General features: G+C 39.2%; 1 protein-coding gene across 1 annotated transcript; it reads right to left on the reverse strand.

Annotated features, from left to right (window-relative positions):
* Positions 1–1,091: 1,091 nt before the first annotated feature.
* On the reverse strand, positions 1,092–19,462 carry LOC135473878 (protein IWS1 homolog). Its single transcript, XM_064753804.1, has 4 exons — positions 19,196–19,462; positions 5,417–5,562; positions 3,054–3,492; positions 1,092–2,183 (listed from the first exon to the last, which is right to left on the reverse strand). Exons 1-4 carry the CDS (start codon positions 19,385–19,387, stop codon positions 1,761–1,763), a joined length of 1,200 nt encoding a protein of 399 aa, XP_064609874.1. The 5' UTR covers positions 19,388–19,462; the 3' UTR covers positions 1,092–1,760.
* Between the last annotated feature and the right edge of the window lie 75 nt (positions 19,463–19,537).

A 19,537-nucleotide genomic window follows, 5' to 3' on the forward strand; every position in this document is an offset into this window, starting at 1 on the left:
TTGCAGTACTGGTACATCCAGTTTGAGTGGAGAAGTGTAGCAATCAGAAGATGCTAAAATGTACATGAAGGAGAGTAATTATGAAAATAAACAGTTGCCATTAAACTTGGAAATGTTCAGGTGATAGGTGAGATGTATGGCAAGTTTCATCAAAATCAGCACAGTAGTTTGAACCCTGCTCTCCCTGGCCCACTTTTGTTAACGGGGTGTAATAGATGCTTGGAGTATGGCATTCAGCAGCAATCATCAACCAATCTCCTCAACCCAGAACTTGCACTTTGTAATAGTTTTTAAAATGTTCATATCTGTTTGTACAGCAGGGCAATGATACATGTACGTGCGTCTACTGGCACCTTGCTCTTTCAATAGGGACATAGCCCTATTCTTGATCACTAAGTTGCATGTTCGAATCCATTCCTGTCTTGTTAAGCTGAAGGTTTACACTGGGAGATTTGTCTGGTACCTGGCATCACTTGCTCATAAGATAAACGCTGCCTCTCTGCAGCTATGTGTGTACGGTAGCTGGTTTCCTTTAGCCATTTTCGATCTGCCAGCGACCTGTGGATGGTCGTGGGTTTCCCCCGGGCTCTGCCTGGTTTCCTACCACCATAATGCTGGCCACTGTCGTATAAGTGAAATATTCTTGAGTACGGCGTAAAACACCAATCAAATAAATAAATAAATAAATTAGCCATTTTCCTGACCACTGATGTGTGAAAGGAAAATTCTTCAGCACAGATGTCCGTGTTAAACACCAATTGGTCAGTTTCTTGGGACCTCCATCCACGTATTGACAACCAATGTGTGTTTTCAATCCAGTAAAACACTGAATTTGATGAATCCAAGCAATGAGATGTGCTATTATCTAAGGTGGCTTGAATTGTATACCCATGCATTTTTCAATGGGTATATGTAGATAGGATCCACTGGATTGCAAAGTGACCAGCAGTGAACAACAATGCTTAGAAAAGTGCAATGTTTATATACAATGCAAAGCATTCTGCAATCATCAGACATACATCATCAAATTGATGTAAATGACATCATTAAACAATGAAATAAATTTCTCACATACATAAACAGTAGTGCGTAATAAATATCTTAACAATAACATAGAACAAAACAATAATTCAAATATTTGTCGCAGTGGACAACAGTGTACAAAACACAAACTGGTAATGATTTAACATAAGTACCAGTATGTTTCTATATTCTGCTGATGCACTTAAGCTTGGAGTGGACTGGGAGTTTACACTTTCAGCACTAAGATAACCTAGCATTAACTGGTCATTTCCCAGAAACCAGGCCTCGTAATTATCAAGCAACTTAAAACTAATGTCATAAATTGCAAGTACTTATAAACTCAAAACAGGAAAGAACTCAAATTGTGGGTTGTACATTGTTCTGCAATAAAGAATCAGTGTACAAAGTTTAAACTTCCTGCAGCAAAACATTTTAATTGCAGCTGTGTTTCATTTCTGGATTGAGTTATTTCCTGCTCTTTAGAAGTTGCTTGATAAATACGGGCCCGGTAATACACTCAACAGATTGTCAGGATTCTCTTACTGGAATGATTCTCAGTTCATTGGCACTAAAGGAAAAGCGGTGTAATTCAGACACAAATGAGGAATATTTTACATATCATGATTGTTAAAACCAGGCACATTCCTCAGATTTATGATTCTCACAACATCAGACTCTCCTGATTAAGCATGATTTTTTTTTCCCCAATTGGCTACATATCAGTAACCAGGATACTTTTACTTTGGCTTTTTTCGGTGGGCTCTTGTCATCTTAAAGTCAGCAAATAGGTCTCTGGCAGCTTGTCGCTTACTTCTCCTTCGTCTGGATTCCTGGTTTCCTCCAGAACTGTCAGAACTCTCCCTACAATTCTCACCCTCTGAATCAGACATTCTTTCATCAACAATGCTCTCATTCTTGCTGGATGCTTGAGAGCCAGGACTGTTCATTACATTTGTCATCTGCAATTGTGGTTGTTTTGATTGAATGTAATTTTTCAATGCCTTAAACATCACACTTTGAACAGGTTGATCAGGTGTGTTATTATTCACATTGTGGGAGTCTGGAGAAATGGAATCTGCCTCTTGTTGATCTGTCTGCACTTCTGGGGGATGACTACTCTGACAACTGCCACTGTCCGAGTCACTACTGCTCTCCAGGGCCTGAAAATAGAGATCAAAGAATAACATGCTGCCACCCAACAGATTTATGATGAAGAGTTTTAGACACAACATGTCACTGTCACAATATATGGACCACTGACAACTGAATATTGCAACGACTTCAGCATGGCAGCTTTTTCCCTTAAGGTGCACATGAAGGATGAGTCCTGTGCCCTGGCTGGCTCATTCAGATTTAATCATGAAAATATACTATATTGATATATACTGATTCTCTATGGAGCATCTCAGCCCTCGACCAATGAGATGGCCTGCTCCAATCCTGTTGATTTCATAACAACTTTCAGTCTGGAGGTCTCCTCCCTCCATAACATTGCCTTCCATCCTTAGATATTCTTGAGATCACACTTTAATCATATATGTAAATCAATCAATATCATGAACTATTTATGACATCATACTATGACATACAAGGACAAGGTCAATCATGGCATCTGGTCTTTCCACATGACAGACGAGCAAAATCTGGTAAGACATTACTGTAAATGGCCTAACATTTACATTTTTTTGTCGGAGGCAAATGTCAAAAAATGACTTTTTGTGCTGGAACTTATATTTTTCTTGTAGGATATCATCCTCCCTTCTAAACAAACCTCAAAACATGTTTCTTAAAAATCAACAGAACTCTCAAAAGGAGAAAAAAGGAGCAACTTGGTCATGGACAATTTTTTTAATTCATTTACCTGATTGGGATTTTACATTGTACTCATTTCAGCCATCATGATGGTAGGAGGAAACCAGGAAGAGGCCAAGGAAAACTCAAGACCATCCCCATCTTATGAACAAAATATTAGGTCATTTATTATAAGTATGTGTATTTAAGGTATCGTGGTTCTAATTTTATACACTTACCTTAATCCTAATCTTTCTCTGACGTCTTTTCCTTAAATTTTTGCCATATTGATTTGAACTGCCATCAGATTCACTTTGAACGTTGTTATTTTTGCCGTCACTGTCAGAATCTCCACTATCTCTACCGTTCATGCTCTCATCAGTGCAGTTATCATCATTGTTGACTTGGTTACGAGGACCCCTTTGCAATCTGGTTTTCTTAAGCCTTCTGCCATACTGATTTGAACTTCCATCCGACTGGACTGATGAAGCATCACTGCTGTCGCTAGTTTCACCCTTCTCTCTGTTCTCTCTGTTTTTGCTGCTAGCTGTAGTTCTGCTATCATCTGATTCAGAAACCTCACTATCAGCACTTTTGACTTCATCATCAGGGACTACGAAGTCCTGTATCGAGTCCTCCCCACTCGTGTAATCTGGGTCAAAGTTGTATCGGCTGTTTCTAAATAAGCAAAGCAGACAAAACTGGTCTCTCATAAAAGTAGCAGTATGTGGGAACTTTGATTTGAATGTCTGTGTTTATTTGGTTGAACTTTTATTATCACTTTCAACTTGTTTTGATGAAATCACAATTGTACCTTCCCATACACATGGCCATTCAGACCTCTGACACGAACCCCCAACCCTGTCACACCATCACAAGTGTACCTTCCTGTACACATGGCCATTCAGACTTTCAACATGAACACCCAGTCACACCATAACAATTCTACCTTCCTGTATACATGGCCATTCCCACCTCCGACATGAACCCTCACCCAGTCACACCATCACAATTGTACCTTCCTGTACACATGGCCATTCAGACCTCTGACACGAACCCCCAACCCTGTCACACCATCACAAGTGTACCTTCCTGTACACATGGCCATTCAGACTTTCAACATGAACACCCAGTCACCATAACAATTCTACCTTCCTGTATACATGGCCATTCACACCACTGACATGAACCCCCAACTCAGTCACACCATCACAAATGTAACATGCTGTGTACATGGCCATTCAGATTCCATCACGTACCTCTAGCCAGTCACACCATGACAATTGTACCTTCCTGTACACATGGCCATTCACACCACTGACATGAACTACAACCCTGTCACATCATCACAATTGTACCATCCTGTTCACATGGCCATTCCCACCTCCGACATGAACCCTCACCCAGTCACACCATCACAAGTGTACCTTTGTGTATACATGGCCATTCAGACTTCCAACATGAACACACAGTCACACCACGACAATTGTACTTTCCTGTATACATGGCAATTCACTACTCCGACATGAGCCCCCCTCCTCCCCAACCCACCCAGTCACACCATCACAGTTTTACCTTCCCGTACACATGGTCATTCAGACTTCCAACATGAACACGCAGTCACACCACGACAATTGTACCTTCCTGTATACATGGCCATTCCCACCTCCGACATGAACCCTCACCCAGTCACACCATCACAAGTGTACCTTTGTGTATACATGGCCATTCAGACTTCCAACATGAACACACAGTCACACCACGACAATTGTACTTTCCTGTATACATGGCAATTCACACCTCCAACATGAGCCCCCTCCCCAACCCACCCAGTCACACCATCACAATTGTACCTTCCCGTACACATGGTCATTCAGACTTCCAACATGAACACCCAGTCACACCACGACAATTGTACCTTCCTGTATACATGGCCATTCCCACCTCCGACATGAACCCTCACCCAGTCACACCATCACAAGTGTACCTTTGTGTATACATGGCCATTCAGACTTCCAACATGAACACACAGTCACACCACGACAATTGTACTTTCACACCACGACAATTGTACTTTCCTGTATACATGGCAATTCACACCTCCGACATGAACCCCCTCCCCTCCCCAACCCACCCAGTCACACCATCACAATTGTACCTTCCCGTACACATGGTCATTTAGACCTCACACCATCACAGTCGTACCTTCCCGTACACATGGTCTACCAACATGAACACCCAGTCACACCATCACAAGTGTAACTTCCTGTATACATGGTCATTTAGACCTCCTCCTCACTCAGTCACATCACCACACTTGCTATGAGTTCACATAATTACACATAAAAATACACTGAGAAATATGGAATCCAGCTCATACTAGTTTCCTCTCCTGTTGTATGCGGGAAGGTCTGCCAGCAGCCTGCAGATGGTTATAGGGCTCTCCCCGGTTTCCTCCCATCATAATGCTGGTTGCCATTTTTTAAGTGAAATATGCTTGAGTATGGCGTAAAACACCAATTAAATAAATAAATAAATAAATAAATACATAGTTCAGAGCAGAAACTTGGTAACTGTTTTTTTTTAACAAGAGGAAACTTACTCCTTGGTAAAGTTATTCACCAGTTTACGAGGTTTTAGATGACTATAGGTAGATCGTCCAGAGGGCGTGTCTGGAATCTTGTCCCAAATCTCCTCACGACTTGGCATACGGAATTTCCGTTTTTGCCGTGTCCTTAGTCGACGAGTCTGTCTCCGCCAGAACAAAAAGATATCATATATAAACAGGGAGAAGACCATCAGAAAGTGTTGAAGCTTTGAGAATATGGGATACCACTTCTATGAATGTCAGATTTTCTGTTACATTCATTAGCTTGGAAGGGATATTCTAATCTGTATCCAAAACTTCAACAAATGGCCTGAAATGTACAGGTCAGCTAGAAGATTTCATTATTTTGTTCTAAAACCAGCCTATTGCTAAAAAAGCTACCCAACCCCTGGTGGCAATGACCTAATCAGTGGATAAAGGTCATCCAGGTTCTCAGTATGCAGATACACTACCATCAGAAAACTATTTGATTTAAAATTTTTTCTATGCATACACATTTTGCCCAATTCTGACAGATCAATTGATCTTAAAATAATTTATGTACATATATTAACTTTTGTAATTTGTATCAAATTAAACTACTGAAAAATGAATTACTGCATAAGGATAAAAAAAATCGCACGATCATAAGGATGGCATTTTCTGAAAGTGCATAAGTTGGATATTAGAAAATACAGAACATTCAATTTTAATCACATACATCCAAACTTCTTGACCATTCTCTGGTATAGTCTATTTAAAGAAAGAAACATGTAAGTGAACACACCATTGTAGTTAAAAACAACAAAGTGTGATGAACGCACCCAGTGACACGTTCCCAACAAGTTACAACCAGTCATTATGATACTTAGCCATCATGATTCCGTTACACTGTTAAGGCAGACAGGGTAAAATGTCAAAAATATGGATGCCAAAGTAAGCAGAGGTCCCATTTTGGCATGGCTCTATTGGTCAAGATAAACTCAATGTGTTCCATGGAAGCACATTGCTTGCTACCTACAGCTAAGGCCAGTAGCACTTGCTTCCCTAACAATATCAAAGTAATTTGGAAAATTGGTGTGGACGACGGAACAATTCTCTGTGTGGCATAATCTCCAGGATTAAAAAGAAAATCATCAGTCAAATGAATAAATACATTTAAACAGAGTTAAAACCTATTTCCTACTAGTTTATGACTTTACTTGATCACACCCGACACGGAATCAGTCAGGTACGTGTACATTTCTCAGTCAGGTACGTGTACATTTCTCAGTCAGGTACGTACATTTCTCAGTCAGGTACGTGTACATTTCTCAGTCAGGTACGTGTACATTTCTCAGTCAGGTACGTGTACATTTCTCATTCAGGTACGTGTACATTTCTCAGTCAGGTACGTGTACATTTCTCAGTCAGGTACGTGTACATTTCTCAGTCAGGTACGTGTACATTTCTCAGTCAGGTACGTGTACATTTCTCAGTCAGGTACATGTACATTTATCCGGAGTCAGTTTCATGAAGCATACTTTAATAATACTGTAAATCTTCAACCTTGTCGACCTCCAAAGGAGTTTTTTTCAGTGGGAATTAGTGCATACAATTATTATCAAACTGATGCTAAAATCATTTGTTTGTGTCACTAAAGATGCAAGCTTCACAACACTGTGCAATACAGTTCTCCTCACACCATACATGTAGTTCTCTCAGAATGTTTTAAGATATGGGTGCCAGAGGCAGCTGAATAGGTTTAAGATATAGGATAGCCTTTAACAATGTGCACTTCATAGCTCTACAACATCATGGTAACTAAGGACTTTACTTAGCTAAGTACACGTTATGAAACCAGGGGCAGAATGGCATCCACAGGTATGCATTTTACACAACTGTGACTGAATTGAGGTTACCTCAGGTCTGCATCACGTTGATAGGCATGATTTATATCCTTTATTTCAAATGGTACAAACCTGGCAGAGTACATATATTAGTATTGTCTTTATGCACCATATTTATAAGGATATACCGATGTAATCTTTAGATATGACAATCGTATGGCGGGAGTAAAGTCTGGTGAGAGACTTGTTGTGTCCCATACAGATAATGTGTTGTTGAGAAATAGGCCATGAGTACGTGGTCAACACAGAAACACAAAAAATTACACACAAAAATACACTGAGAATTATCAAGAAGAAAGCTCATATACATGGACATCTTTAGTGTAAGGAGACGATTCTTTAGTTTAGACTTGAAACGTGAAGAAGAAATTGAGATCGAGAGTCAATTTGTTGGATAATTATGAATATTTAATTGCCTTGTGTAGTAGTAACGAAAGTTGTTAGATGGACTTTGAGGGTGATGCATAAATTTGTGAGATATCAGAGCAGAGGTAAACTTATTTATCTGAAAGATATTAAGAGCTTTTAGTTTTCTAAATGTTGGTTCAGTTTGCTGAAGTCTATGTGAAAAGATAATGTATCTCAATGCACGTTTTTTTTTAGGAGCAGTATTGGTTCTAGATGAGTTGGGAAGGTGTAACTCCAGAGACAATTTGCATAGTATAGGGAAGGAAAGACAAGTGAGTGGTATAGAATGAGGAGGTTTTTTAGATTTAAGCAGTTTCTGATATGGCTAATTATACAGATGTTCCTGAATATTTTCATGGTTATATAACAAATATGGCAAGTCAAAGTTAATACCTAGAAATTTAAATTCACTCACACAACTATACAAAGTAGTGCTATGTACAGTTAAACTGGGAGGGTTAGCTGGATGGGATTTGCAGTAAAGTTTGATTATCATGTATTGAGCTTTGCTTGCATTTAGGGATAATTTATTAGCGGAGAGCCATTTGAGGACGGATCCAAGTTCCGTTGAGACAATGTGCAATTCATTAGCGTTAGCAGCTGAGAAGCTAACGCTAATATCATTAGCAAATAAAATAAAATTTAGTAAGTCAGAACAGCTGATGACGTCATTTATATAAATAAGGAAGAGTAATGGACCAAGCATTGATCCCTGTGGGACACTACAGTGGACAGTTGAAGGTGTCAAAAGCGCATTTTTAACGGAAACTATCTGACTTTGGTTGGTTAAGTAACTTCCGAACCATGCAAGCAATAAGTCTCTCAAGCCATAATGCTGCAGTATAAGTAAGAAGATATCATGATCAACTGTGTCAACGTTAAATCCTAAGCACTCACTCACTCACACACTCCCTCAACTGTATTAAATGCTTTGGATACATCAAGGAATGTAACAATGGTAAATATTTTTTTTCTTTGGTTGATACAAGTTTTTCAAAAAGTGAGCAGTTGGGGAACGAGGTGGAGAGATTTGCCCTGAAACAAAATTGAGTATCGGATAGTATATTATTCAGAAGTCTGTTCTCATATTGGCTTCTTACTTAATTACACGCTGCCTTTTTGGGACCAACTCTGTTTAAGGAAATATATTGTTGCATACTGAGCTCAAAGTGCTATTGAACATGTCGAGAGCATCTTGAGATGTTTCGCAGTTCAGTATGTTTCCCCAGTTCATTCTGGTTATACTCTCAATAAAGTTGCAAGTTTGTTCTTCAGTTATTCTGTGATATTTGAAAAATTCCAGTGGCGACTTTATGGCTGGAGTTACTTTTGTGAACACAGAAGGTAGGAAAATGGTCAGTTGTATCTTTTTCAAAATATTCCCGAACGTAAATTACCTTCATCGAAATTTGTGAAAATATTGTCAATTAAAATAACAGATCGAGAAGAGACACTGGTGGTTTAGTTATATTAAGGAAAAAATAAGTTACATGTATATTTCATCAGATTTAAGAACACTGTTGTAGGGTGATGTTGAACTGCTTTGAAGAGATCTATATTAAAATCATCAATAAGAATACATTTCCTGTTAAGAGGTATGCTAGTAAGTTTTGGACAACTGATTCGCTGAAATGACAACTATCTTTGCCCAGAGGCCAATAAATGATTCCAACTGAATAAAAGGAGTCTTTAATATTGAGTATAAACTGTCAATTGAAGGATTCAACCATTTTTCTGAAAACCCTAAACAGTGACCTTAACGTTTGTATTGTGAATAAAGCCAGTTATTTCATCAAAATGCTTTTTCAGGCTACAAGCATTTAAGTGTAAAATAGACAAATTATCTCAGTCGCGCTGGTACACTAACCACCTCGGCCACACTTATAACTCACAAGGCAAATGTTCCACATGTATGCGCCCTGTCCAAAGACGGCTAGGAGATAATGTTTATGTAGTTACATCATTACTGTACTTGTAGTGCATGTATCTAACAACTGATTATATTCAGTTGCATCACCAAGAGTTTTCAAAGCTGCATGTGCAGTTTACAAGCTATCAAGCATTTAAAACAATAGTTTCATTATTTTTCATATTAATTGTCACTCTCACCTTTATTAAATTTCAAACCAACATCTTAATAAAACTTTTGTGGACAAAGGACGCAAATTTGCACAAATAAACCATAAAAGTTTGAGCAATAGGTCATGACACATGTGTGTAGAGATAAAAACACCTAGTGGACCTCTGAGTTTGGACGCTAAATCTAAAAACGATCTCATTTAACATTAGACAAAAATAAATGTAACAAACCAAGTTTCTGTTACTAACAGAAACAAAATTATGAATACATGTAGTAGCTAAACACAATCAAAATACCAGAGCTTTAAATATTCTATTTCCTATATCGATTTACAAGTTGGTAGAGCGTCTGCTTCGGTAGGGGTAGATCCAGGATCAATCCTGGGTTGAGTCACACCTAAGACCTTAAAAGAGGAAGTTGTAACTTCCTCGCTTGGCGTTCAGCATGAAGGGGATCCTGCAACGACTGGTTGACTTGTATCAGTATAATGGCTCGGGTGGGGCGGCTTATTTGCCTTCGGTAAGGCATCTCAGTGAAGCAGCACTAGATAAAAGAGCGATGGAAATCCGTCCTGCAACAAGGAGGCACATAACATGCACTCTAAAGATTCCTTCACTGTCATATGAAAAATTGTTAAGTACGACGTTAAACCCCAAGCGCTCACTCACTCCGATGTCAATTCATGATACATCATCAAAAGAGGAAATATAACACTGAACTAATAACACGTGTGAGAGTATTATGAAAGGATTTAGCATTATGAAAATATTTAGCATTATGGAAGGATTTAAGTAAGTACAGGTACTACCACTGTCCTTCTGTTTGCTTGGGATATAAAGTCACTTGAAACACTTTTTCAATTTGTCTGAAAGTCAATGTAGCAGGGTGGTCTGACAGTCAACACATTCTTACTATGATGCTACATTGATGGAGCATTGTGCTAATGTACAACTCTGACCCTCCATAAAACTGATAACAAGAAAAGTGTACCCTAATTCCTCAACCTTTTCGCATATGAAAGGGCATGTTTCAGTGCAGTTTATGCACATTTTTGTTTTGCTTTTGGAAACAAAACTACATTGGTTGGATTGCATAGTTTCAGGGCTTCACAAAAAGTATAGTTTGATCAGTCAACACAGAATAATGTCTTCAGAATGGTGATTAAACACCCCGCAAACATGTGAAAAGGTTGAAGACTTATAGTAGCATCTAAAGCAGTTTGAAAAAGCTTGGTATGATTGTACAGTATGGTTATACAGATGTGAATGTAGCACCATGCTGAAACACTTGTACATGTATGCTACTACCAGAAAGCTTGAAGAGCCTTAAGTTGCTCAGAAATCATCTCAGTACAACCATACATACACCTGCTCCTATCTTGCTACATGAGCACAGATGAGACATTTGGAGCACTCATCCTCTATCACCAGCTCATGTCTGGGTATATATGTTTAACTTAATGAGTACAGTTCTGTAACTGTTTTGATATTACATATAAAGGAGACGATCAAAAGACTATGAATCTCATGTTTTACTGCATGTGCAAAACGCTTGTCCGATGATATAAATAAAACAGACAAATTTATTGTAAAACAGGATGTTGTTTTTGCTGACAAAAATGAATGGATTTCACATGCCAGGTGTAAAAGAAATGTCTTGGGACATTGTTAATTTCATTCCATCCTCGGCGAAAGCTATTTTGACGTCATGGCGTTACAGAAAGATTTAACACATGTAACCAGTATATTGGGGACTACAGCTGTATTTGCAACTTTGTGTGTCATTTCTGGGGAAGGGAATTACATCACAGAAAGATCAAACAAACAGGCTTCTTTATCTGACTGGTGTTTACGCCGTACTCAAGAATATTTCACATATACGCCGGTGGCCAGCATTATGGTGAGTGGAAACATGGTAGAGCTAGAAGGTTGCTGGAAGACCTTCCCACGTATGGCCAGAGAGTCAGCCAACATGAACTGGGCTCGAACTCACAGCGACCGCATTGGTGAGAGGCTATCGGGTTATTATGCTGCGCTAGCGCACTAAAAAACTGAGCCACGGAGGCCCGTCAAACAAACATGTACTAAACAGCATGTGGCACACGATATGTAAACAACACCTTGCAGCAGTGTTCATTTCACGGTGAGAAATGTGTCACTGCCAAAGATTACCATCAGACTGGCATGAATGTTTCACCGTTCACAACACGACAGGTTATTTTCAACAGCCACATTTACCTTCAGTTTGATACTCATGCGCACATTGACCATATAGAGTGGTACCCCTTTTGTTTACAAACCACGGTTGGCCTGATGTGTATGACATTGAGGCTGCATGCTCTTTTCGTAGACTAACTTTGCTAGGATCTTCCAACTCTATTTACATGTAGTTTAGGTGTGAATGTGTACATTTTTTACTTACTTACATACATATTACCTACATTAAATGTTTTGGGGAGGGCAATAAAATACAAATAATGTTCCATCTATGAGTGTCTAGTGGCAGTTTTATAATCTCAACAAGGTGGGAAAAATTTTAAAATAATAACCTCATCCTCTTAATTGACTATAAAATTGATGCTAGACACCCATAGCTGGAACATTATTTCTTAAATACATGTATAACATTTGAAGAACTGCTCCTGTCTTGCTATACATGCACAGAAAGGAAATTTGATGCCATTATCCTGCCACCTGCTCCTGACTAGCCATATGGACATAGATATCACATTTGGATCTATCATGCAACCAAATGCTCCTGCTTTGCTATATGATCACAGACAGGGCATTTGAAGCCATCATCGTAGGTATCACCGCTTCCTGCCTAGCTATATGAGCACAGAGGAGACATCTGAAACAGTCACCTGGATCATGCACCTGGTCCTGTCTTGCTATATGGGCAAAGAGAAGACATTCTGAAGCTATCATCCTACCACCTGTTCCTGTCTGGCTATATCATCACAGATAGGACATCTGAAACAGTCACCTGGATCTTGCACCTGGTCCTGTCTTACTATATGAGCAAAGGGAGGACATTCTGAAGCCATCATCCTACCAGCCGCTCCTGCGTTCTATGTGAGCACAGACGAGACATCTGAAACAATCATCCTACCATGCACCTGGTCCTGTCTTGCTACATGTATATGAACACAGATCGGCATCTGAAGCCATCATCCTACCACCTGTTCCTGTCTGGCTATATCATCACAGATGACACATCTGAAACAGTCACCTGGATCATGCACCTGGTCCTGTCTTACTATATGAGCAAAGGGAGGACATTCTGAAGCCATCATCTTACCACCTGCTCCTGCGTGGCTATGTGAGCACAGATGGGACTGAAACAATTATCCTACCATGCACCTGGTCCTGTCTTGCTATAGGAGCACAGATAGGCATCTGAAGTCATCAAACTACCACCTGCTCCTGCATGGCCATGTGAGCACAGATTGGACATTTGAAGGTATCACTTGGGCCCAGCTGTGTGTCTGGACAACAGAACTTGAGGTGAACCCATCTACTGCACACATGACACTGGCCCCACTCTATTATAACTTTCTTATTGGGGTCAACAAACTCTAACATGTAAGGGTTTGACCGCTGACAAATCACACAAACTTCGTCCACGATTTCAAGAGTTTCTCCCTCTGTATCACCAAGATCTTGGTCTGGAGTGCCCAAAATGCATACATCTGCACCATTCAACTGCTCAGCTGATCGCAAAGTCCTCCCTGTTTTGTCATTATGTCGTCCAGCATCCTCATTCATACATTCCTCATTATCATCTTCATCTGAATCCTTCACATCACTGTCAGAGTCGTAGGGTGGCTGATAAGATGTACATGTAAAGTCAGCCTGGGAATGGTCACTCTTTATTGAGTTATGTCCCTTTGCTGCACTGGACTGCTGTTTAGGCAGTTTCCTGGAGGATATGTCGTGATAGATAGCCATATAAGCTTCTTTGTTAAATGGAAATATCCCTGTATTGTGAAAAGAAATTTGAAGACTTGAAGGAGACATACTACAATTGTATGACTTCACTATGGTTGACCAGACACAGTCACTTGTGACATGGGAACCATCCACACTGAGCAAACCAGCAGAACTTTTACACTCTGTCACAAACACCTTCTTGAAAAGATGAAATGCTGAACTCAAATCAGTATTTGAAATACCTACAAAAACTGGCAAAGGAAATAAATGTATGCCTAATTTCTTGGTCTTTTCAAGGACATTCAAGGACACGTTGGTGTTGTTAGCATCATATAGGGCAATCACAGGAAGCTGTAGAAACTTAGGGAGAAACCTGCAGCAGTATTCCTCGTAAATCTCAGCAGAAGGCCACCCTTTTGGGGAAGTTTTTATCTTTGATCCAGAAATCACCCCTCTGAGCGCATTCCTGCAACGCAGCATGCTTTCTCCCGGGCAAAGGACAATGTATGGCGGCAGTTTCTCCCCTTTTGCATTCCCTCCCCCAATGATTGACACGGAAGGGAGTTTGTCCATTTGTAAGCTACACCCCTTGTTTCCTCTCCTACTGATAACTCGGGGTGGACATCGGTGAGTATCAATAACAGTTTCCTCCACATAAAGAATCTTTGTGGGTTTACTTTTAAGAGAAGTTTCCTCCAGTAGTTTATTCAACTCTGCAAAGTAAAATGCAAGTTTCTGCTGCAATGTAACCTTGTCACACGCAGCTTTAGAAACTGTTGGGTGACGTTTCACAAATCCCAGAAACCACTGCTTAGCAGGCTTTTCCTTTCTTCCCATAGCTTTCATCATGTTTGCTGCCATTTCCAGAACCTGCCATCTAGAATAATAATAACCCAGACTGCTCATGTATGCTATATGCTTAGCTAAATCACATTCCTGGGCATCGGTGAAATATGGACTCATTTTCCTCCGATCAAATCCAGGAGAAATCTGCCCGCTAATGTAACGGCGCAGAGTGGATTCTGGGATGCCACGTCCAGAAGCAGCACTTCTTATCGACTGTCCTTTGTTCACAGCTTTGCACGCTTCAACCAAACTTTCGAAACTGTACGAGGATTTGCTACACTTTTTCAAGTTATCCTGTGGACACAAAAAAGGGCACAGTGTCATGGACTTGCACTGTCAAGTACATGGTGATGAAAATAAATTACAACCAAGAAGCAAGTACATTGTAAAGAATCACCATTCTCTGATTCAGTATGGGCCAACATCTAAAAGAGAAAGATGTGATGGCCAGAAAATTCAATATGGCCGAGAGCAGGCATACTGGATTACATTGAGTGGCAAGTATGTAAATCAACCCCAAAAATCCCTTCCCTGAATTAAAGCCTTTAAGGAAGCAATGAAAACTGTTCTAGAGATCTGCAGGGCTGGTGTGGCAGCCACAAAATCCAACATGGCCAACAGCAGGCATACTCTTAATACATGGAGTCACGAAAGTCAAACTCAGCAGTCACGTAACAAACCTCACGCCAGTGTATAAACATAAACCTGATTTAATGAAAACTGTTACAGATAACTTGTGGGCAAGATCAGGTGTGGCAAACAGAAGCACAGGGTAACAGACACATGTCTATGTCTTCACATCACTGGATACACTGAATTACTTGTAAATAGTCTGTGAAGAGATAATTACTGGTCTAAATATCATACTGCTAAAAGGAGAAAATCCAAAACACTTATCAAGTTATAACTTAACTGCATGCTGTAGTTTACTGAAAGTACTTTTGTACAAGTGCTTTTTTCCACGCAACAGCTGAGTTAGCAGTTTTCAGTGATTGCAAGCCTGAATATATACGAATTCTCTCAGTTGTTTCCAGTCACAAAAAACCCAGTCCCTCTCACTTGCAAAGTTAATTTACATGTATGCCTGACGTTAGCAGTTTATCAAAATGTGATAGACATACCTAAGTAAACTTACGTTTGTTCATATCATATAGATGCACATGTTTCTAGACTTATTCAATGACATATGAGAAAAAGATAAATGCAGTGAATGAGTTGTCTGAAGATTATGAATAATGGAGGAATGGACAGATGGAAAGGCTGACATAACATGAGGGAGGGAAACAGACACTAACAATGGCTATGGCTGAGAGAAACCTTAAAAATACATATATGTACAAAGAACATGTACATAATGGCCTGTCTTATGCCATAATACACACGGCAGCAATCATCATATGAATTTCCTATGCACGTAAACTAACAATACCACAGACTTGACAAATTTTAACAATAGAATGTTGTTCAAATAAAAAACTATAATACATTTTCAGTAAATCTAGCATTTAGCAATCTAAGGTGAACTTCTGAAATTATTTTTTAAAAAATCAGATTTAAGTTTAACCTCGGGTGTGGTATGAAATGATAAGATGTAATGATATGTTGATCTCGAGACTCAAACTCACAACTTAAGGCGCCTAGCCCCATCGCTCTACCCACTAAGCTACCAGATCGTTTCTTTGAGTCTGCTTACATCCACCGAATAACTCGTACTGGTATTCACAAAACGTATCGTACGTGGTACCACGTGTCTACCCTCACCACCGTGAATGGATCTACCAAGCCAGATGGGAAGATAAGTCCACTTAATACATGCAGTGAATAACTATTCACAAAGGCACTTCCCATTACAAGGTACAAATTTTGAATTTTAGCCAAGTCAGTGTTTTGAAAGCAACTGCCATCATCAATAGGAATATTGATTAATTGCATGATGAAGGTGGCAGTTAGTGTACCTCTGCTACCGATATGCTGATAGAGGGTTTCATTAGTAATGTACCTCTGCTACCGATATGTTGATTGAGGGTGGCATCAGTAATGTACCTCTCCTACTAATATGGTGTGGAAGGTTCCACCAGTAATGAACCTCTCCTACTGATATGCTGATTGAGGGTTGCATCAGTAATGTAATATGCTGTGGAAGGTTCCACCAGTATGTACCTCTCCTACTGATATGGTCTGGAAGGTTCTGCCAGTAATGAACCTCTCCTACTGATATGTTGATGGAGGGTCCCATCAGCAATGTACCTCTACTACTGATAAGTTGATGGAAAGTTCCACCAGTAATGTACCTACTCCTACTGTCACTGATACATGTATGTTGATAAAGTAGTCCATCAGTATTTATTTATGTATTTATTTGATTGGTGTTTTATGCTGTACTCGAGAATGTTTCAGATCAGACAGCAGCTAGCAACATGGTGAAAGGAAACCGGGGTATCTTTGAAGTTCACTGCCTCTCCTATTCATGTATGCTCATAAAGGGGTCTATCAGCATATCAGTCAGTAGGACAGGAGGTATAATTTATTAATTAGAAAGGCACATAATAACGCACACAGTGTGTGCTATAGGTAATGAGCATATGCAAGAAATAGAGTTATCTACCCTTATCTACAGTCTAAGCTAGTGAAAAAGTGACCTTGTGTTCCACTGATTAGTTTAATGTAGTGCACTCTGAAAAACGAAAGACTCATTTTGGCTCCACATTTCAGCTCTTTATTTTGCCATCATCAGAAAATAAAGTGCCGAAATATTGAGTCAAAATGAATATTTCATTTCAGAGTAACATTACTGGTGTGAAAAAGCACTTGCAGAATCGACTGTCACACACACACTGACATATACATGTATATAGCTTTGCTAGTGGTACTTTTAGTGCTGCCTAGGGTGCGTGATTTAATTATTTACTTATTGTTTGACCACTTGGGGAGAATTGGCCACAGTTTAGGTGGTGTCTAACGCCAAGGTAAGGTAGGCCAACAGCAACAAAATGCCTGCTGTTTGTGTTAAATGTAAAGTTCTAAAGTTCTGTGTAAGAGTAGAAATGTCATACATCAAAATATTCCTCATCTCCTGCAGGACATACATCTACCGTTATTTTGTATAAACACACTGAGCTAATTGTCTAAATAAGAGAGACAATTGTTTGCATGCGGGTCATCACAATTGAAGAAAAAAAAAAAAAAACATAGGGCCTATAAGAAAAACTGAATTAAGTAGAGTGAGCTATAGGTCTACAAACTTTCAACAAATGTACATGTACACGTATACAGTGTGATGTTTGTATTGTAAACTTTAACACATTTTATCCGCAAACCAGTATGCTGTGTCAAAAAGTTTAAAACTGGGAAAATTCACTGAAATATCATTGTTCCCGATCAGAAAGGTTTTTGAGGATCAAAAAGATGGTAAAATAATGTTTTGAGATTGCATTTATGAAGTGTAACTGAAAACATTAAGTAGATTTCAATTATAAAAGGAAATTATCTATTATCAAAGAAGGAAAATCCTCATCTCAGCAGAAGCAAAAGGTGTTTTCATAACTAGGAAATAATAAAATAGACAGATAGATAGATCCTTTATTTACCCTGGGTTACATAATTAGTTACAGAACTAGTTTACATTATGGCCCTGCATTCGAAACTATATACATTATTAATATGAGTAGAAGAACATTATATATAGAATAATATAAGACAGAAAAATGTGTGAAGATTTTAAATCATCAGCAAATTTGAAAATCGTTGGAGCTGATGCTTTCTGCTGCAGAATTTGTAACGTGTGGGCACATGAAATGTTCTAAATTGCAAAGGATAGAGAGTAGCAATAAATTTTGATGAAGCGGCTGGAAAGATGCATGTAAGGGTAATTCACTGTTGTTGAAAACCAGCTGAGATTTATAAATAGCCCTAGAATTGCACTTACAAACTTACAAGATGATCTATAATTTATATCCAATACAGCCATTATTAAAGTGATTTGAGTTTGTTTTCTATTCACACAAAAGTCAAAACAGTGTGTTAATTGTGAGTTACACTCAGGTACATCCATCTTACCTATAAGCATCAGGTGTCAGCTTTAACTCGGATGCACCTCCACTGAGGTGTACTTTAGCTGATTAGATTCACTTGGATAATCGGCAGAAACTCCCTCAGTATACCTCACATACACCTCAGATAAGATATGTTAGACCTCAGTGGTGCACCATGATATACGTCAAATATGCATGCCTCCAGTATACCTTATCAGGGTAAGGGTATAGATGCAGTGGGTCTATCTTATCAGGCAAGAAAGAGTTATCAAAAAACAGATCAAACTCTAGAAAATTCTACATACACTGTTAATCAGAGTAATCTGTAGCCCTGGACGGCTACACCATGCTCTTTTATATTTGTACTCGCGTCATTACAAATATAAAAACGCATAATGTAGTCATCCTGGGATAGTAATCTATAGAATAATGAATGCATTGTAATGTTAGTCCAATGTCTGTTACTTAGGCCTACTTGGCAAAGTAATGGACTGCGTGTGCGCCTCGGCTTTGCTTATATCATATTATACATGTACGACTACAATACAATATGGCTTAAAATTTAAAACCCTTCTGGGTCTGGTTTATATTTACAATCAATTTCATACCGCTTTTTGGTGATCTTTCATGTCCTCGAAGTCATCGTCAGTGCAGTCCGATTCGGATCTAGTAGCAGAAATTGCAGAAATTTCTTCATCTGCTGAACTTGATGGTTTCTTTCCGCGCTGTCTGCCTCTCTTCTTCGGATCCAGACACTCGCCTACCTTTTTATGTGTACCTCTTTTTCGTTTTGAAGACATCGTGGAAAAACTTTAAATGAAATAAGAATTCAGATGTAAAAGGTTTTCCTGCTATCGAACTCTCCTCACACTTGTAATGAATGTTCAAAGATATGACATAATCTTCTCGACTATTGGCATAGGTAAAACTATAACATATGGAACTAACGA

This window comes from Liolophura sinensis, chromosome 8 (assembly GCF_032854445.1).
Source record: "Liolophura sinensis isolate JHLJ2023 chromosome 8, CUHK_Ljap_v2, whole genome shotgun sequence".
NCBI lineage: Eukaryota > Metazoa > Mollusca > Polyplacophora > Chitonida > Chitonidae > Liolophura > Liolophura sinensis.

Excerpts from the sequence above, each read along its gene's own strand:
- LOC135473878 (XM_064753804.1), bottom strand. The coding sequence starts at position 19,387 with ATGTCTTCAAAACGAAAAAGAGGTACACATAAAAAGGTAGGCGAGTGT. Across the intron at positions 3,493-5,416 it reads GTGAATAACTTTACCAAGGA|AAACAGCCGATACAACTTTG; the intron begins GTAAGTTTCCTC and ends TTGCTTATTTAG. Across the intron at positions 2,184-3,053 it reads AGAGAAAGATTAGGATTAAG|GCCCTGGAGAGCAGTAGTGA; the intron begins GTAAGTGTATAA and ends CTCTATTTTCAG.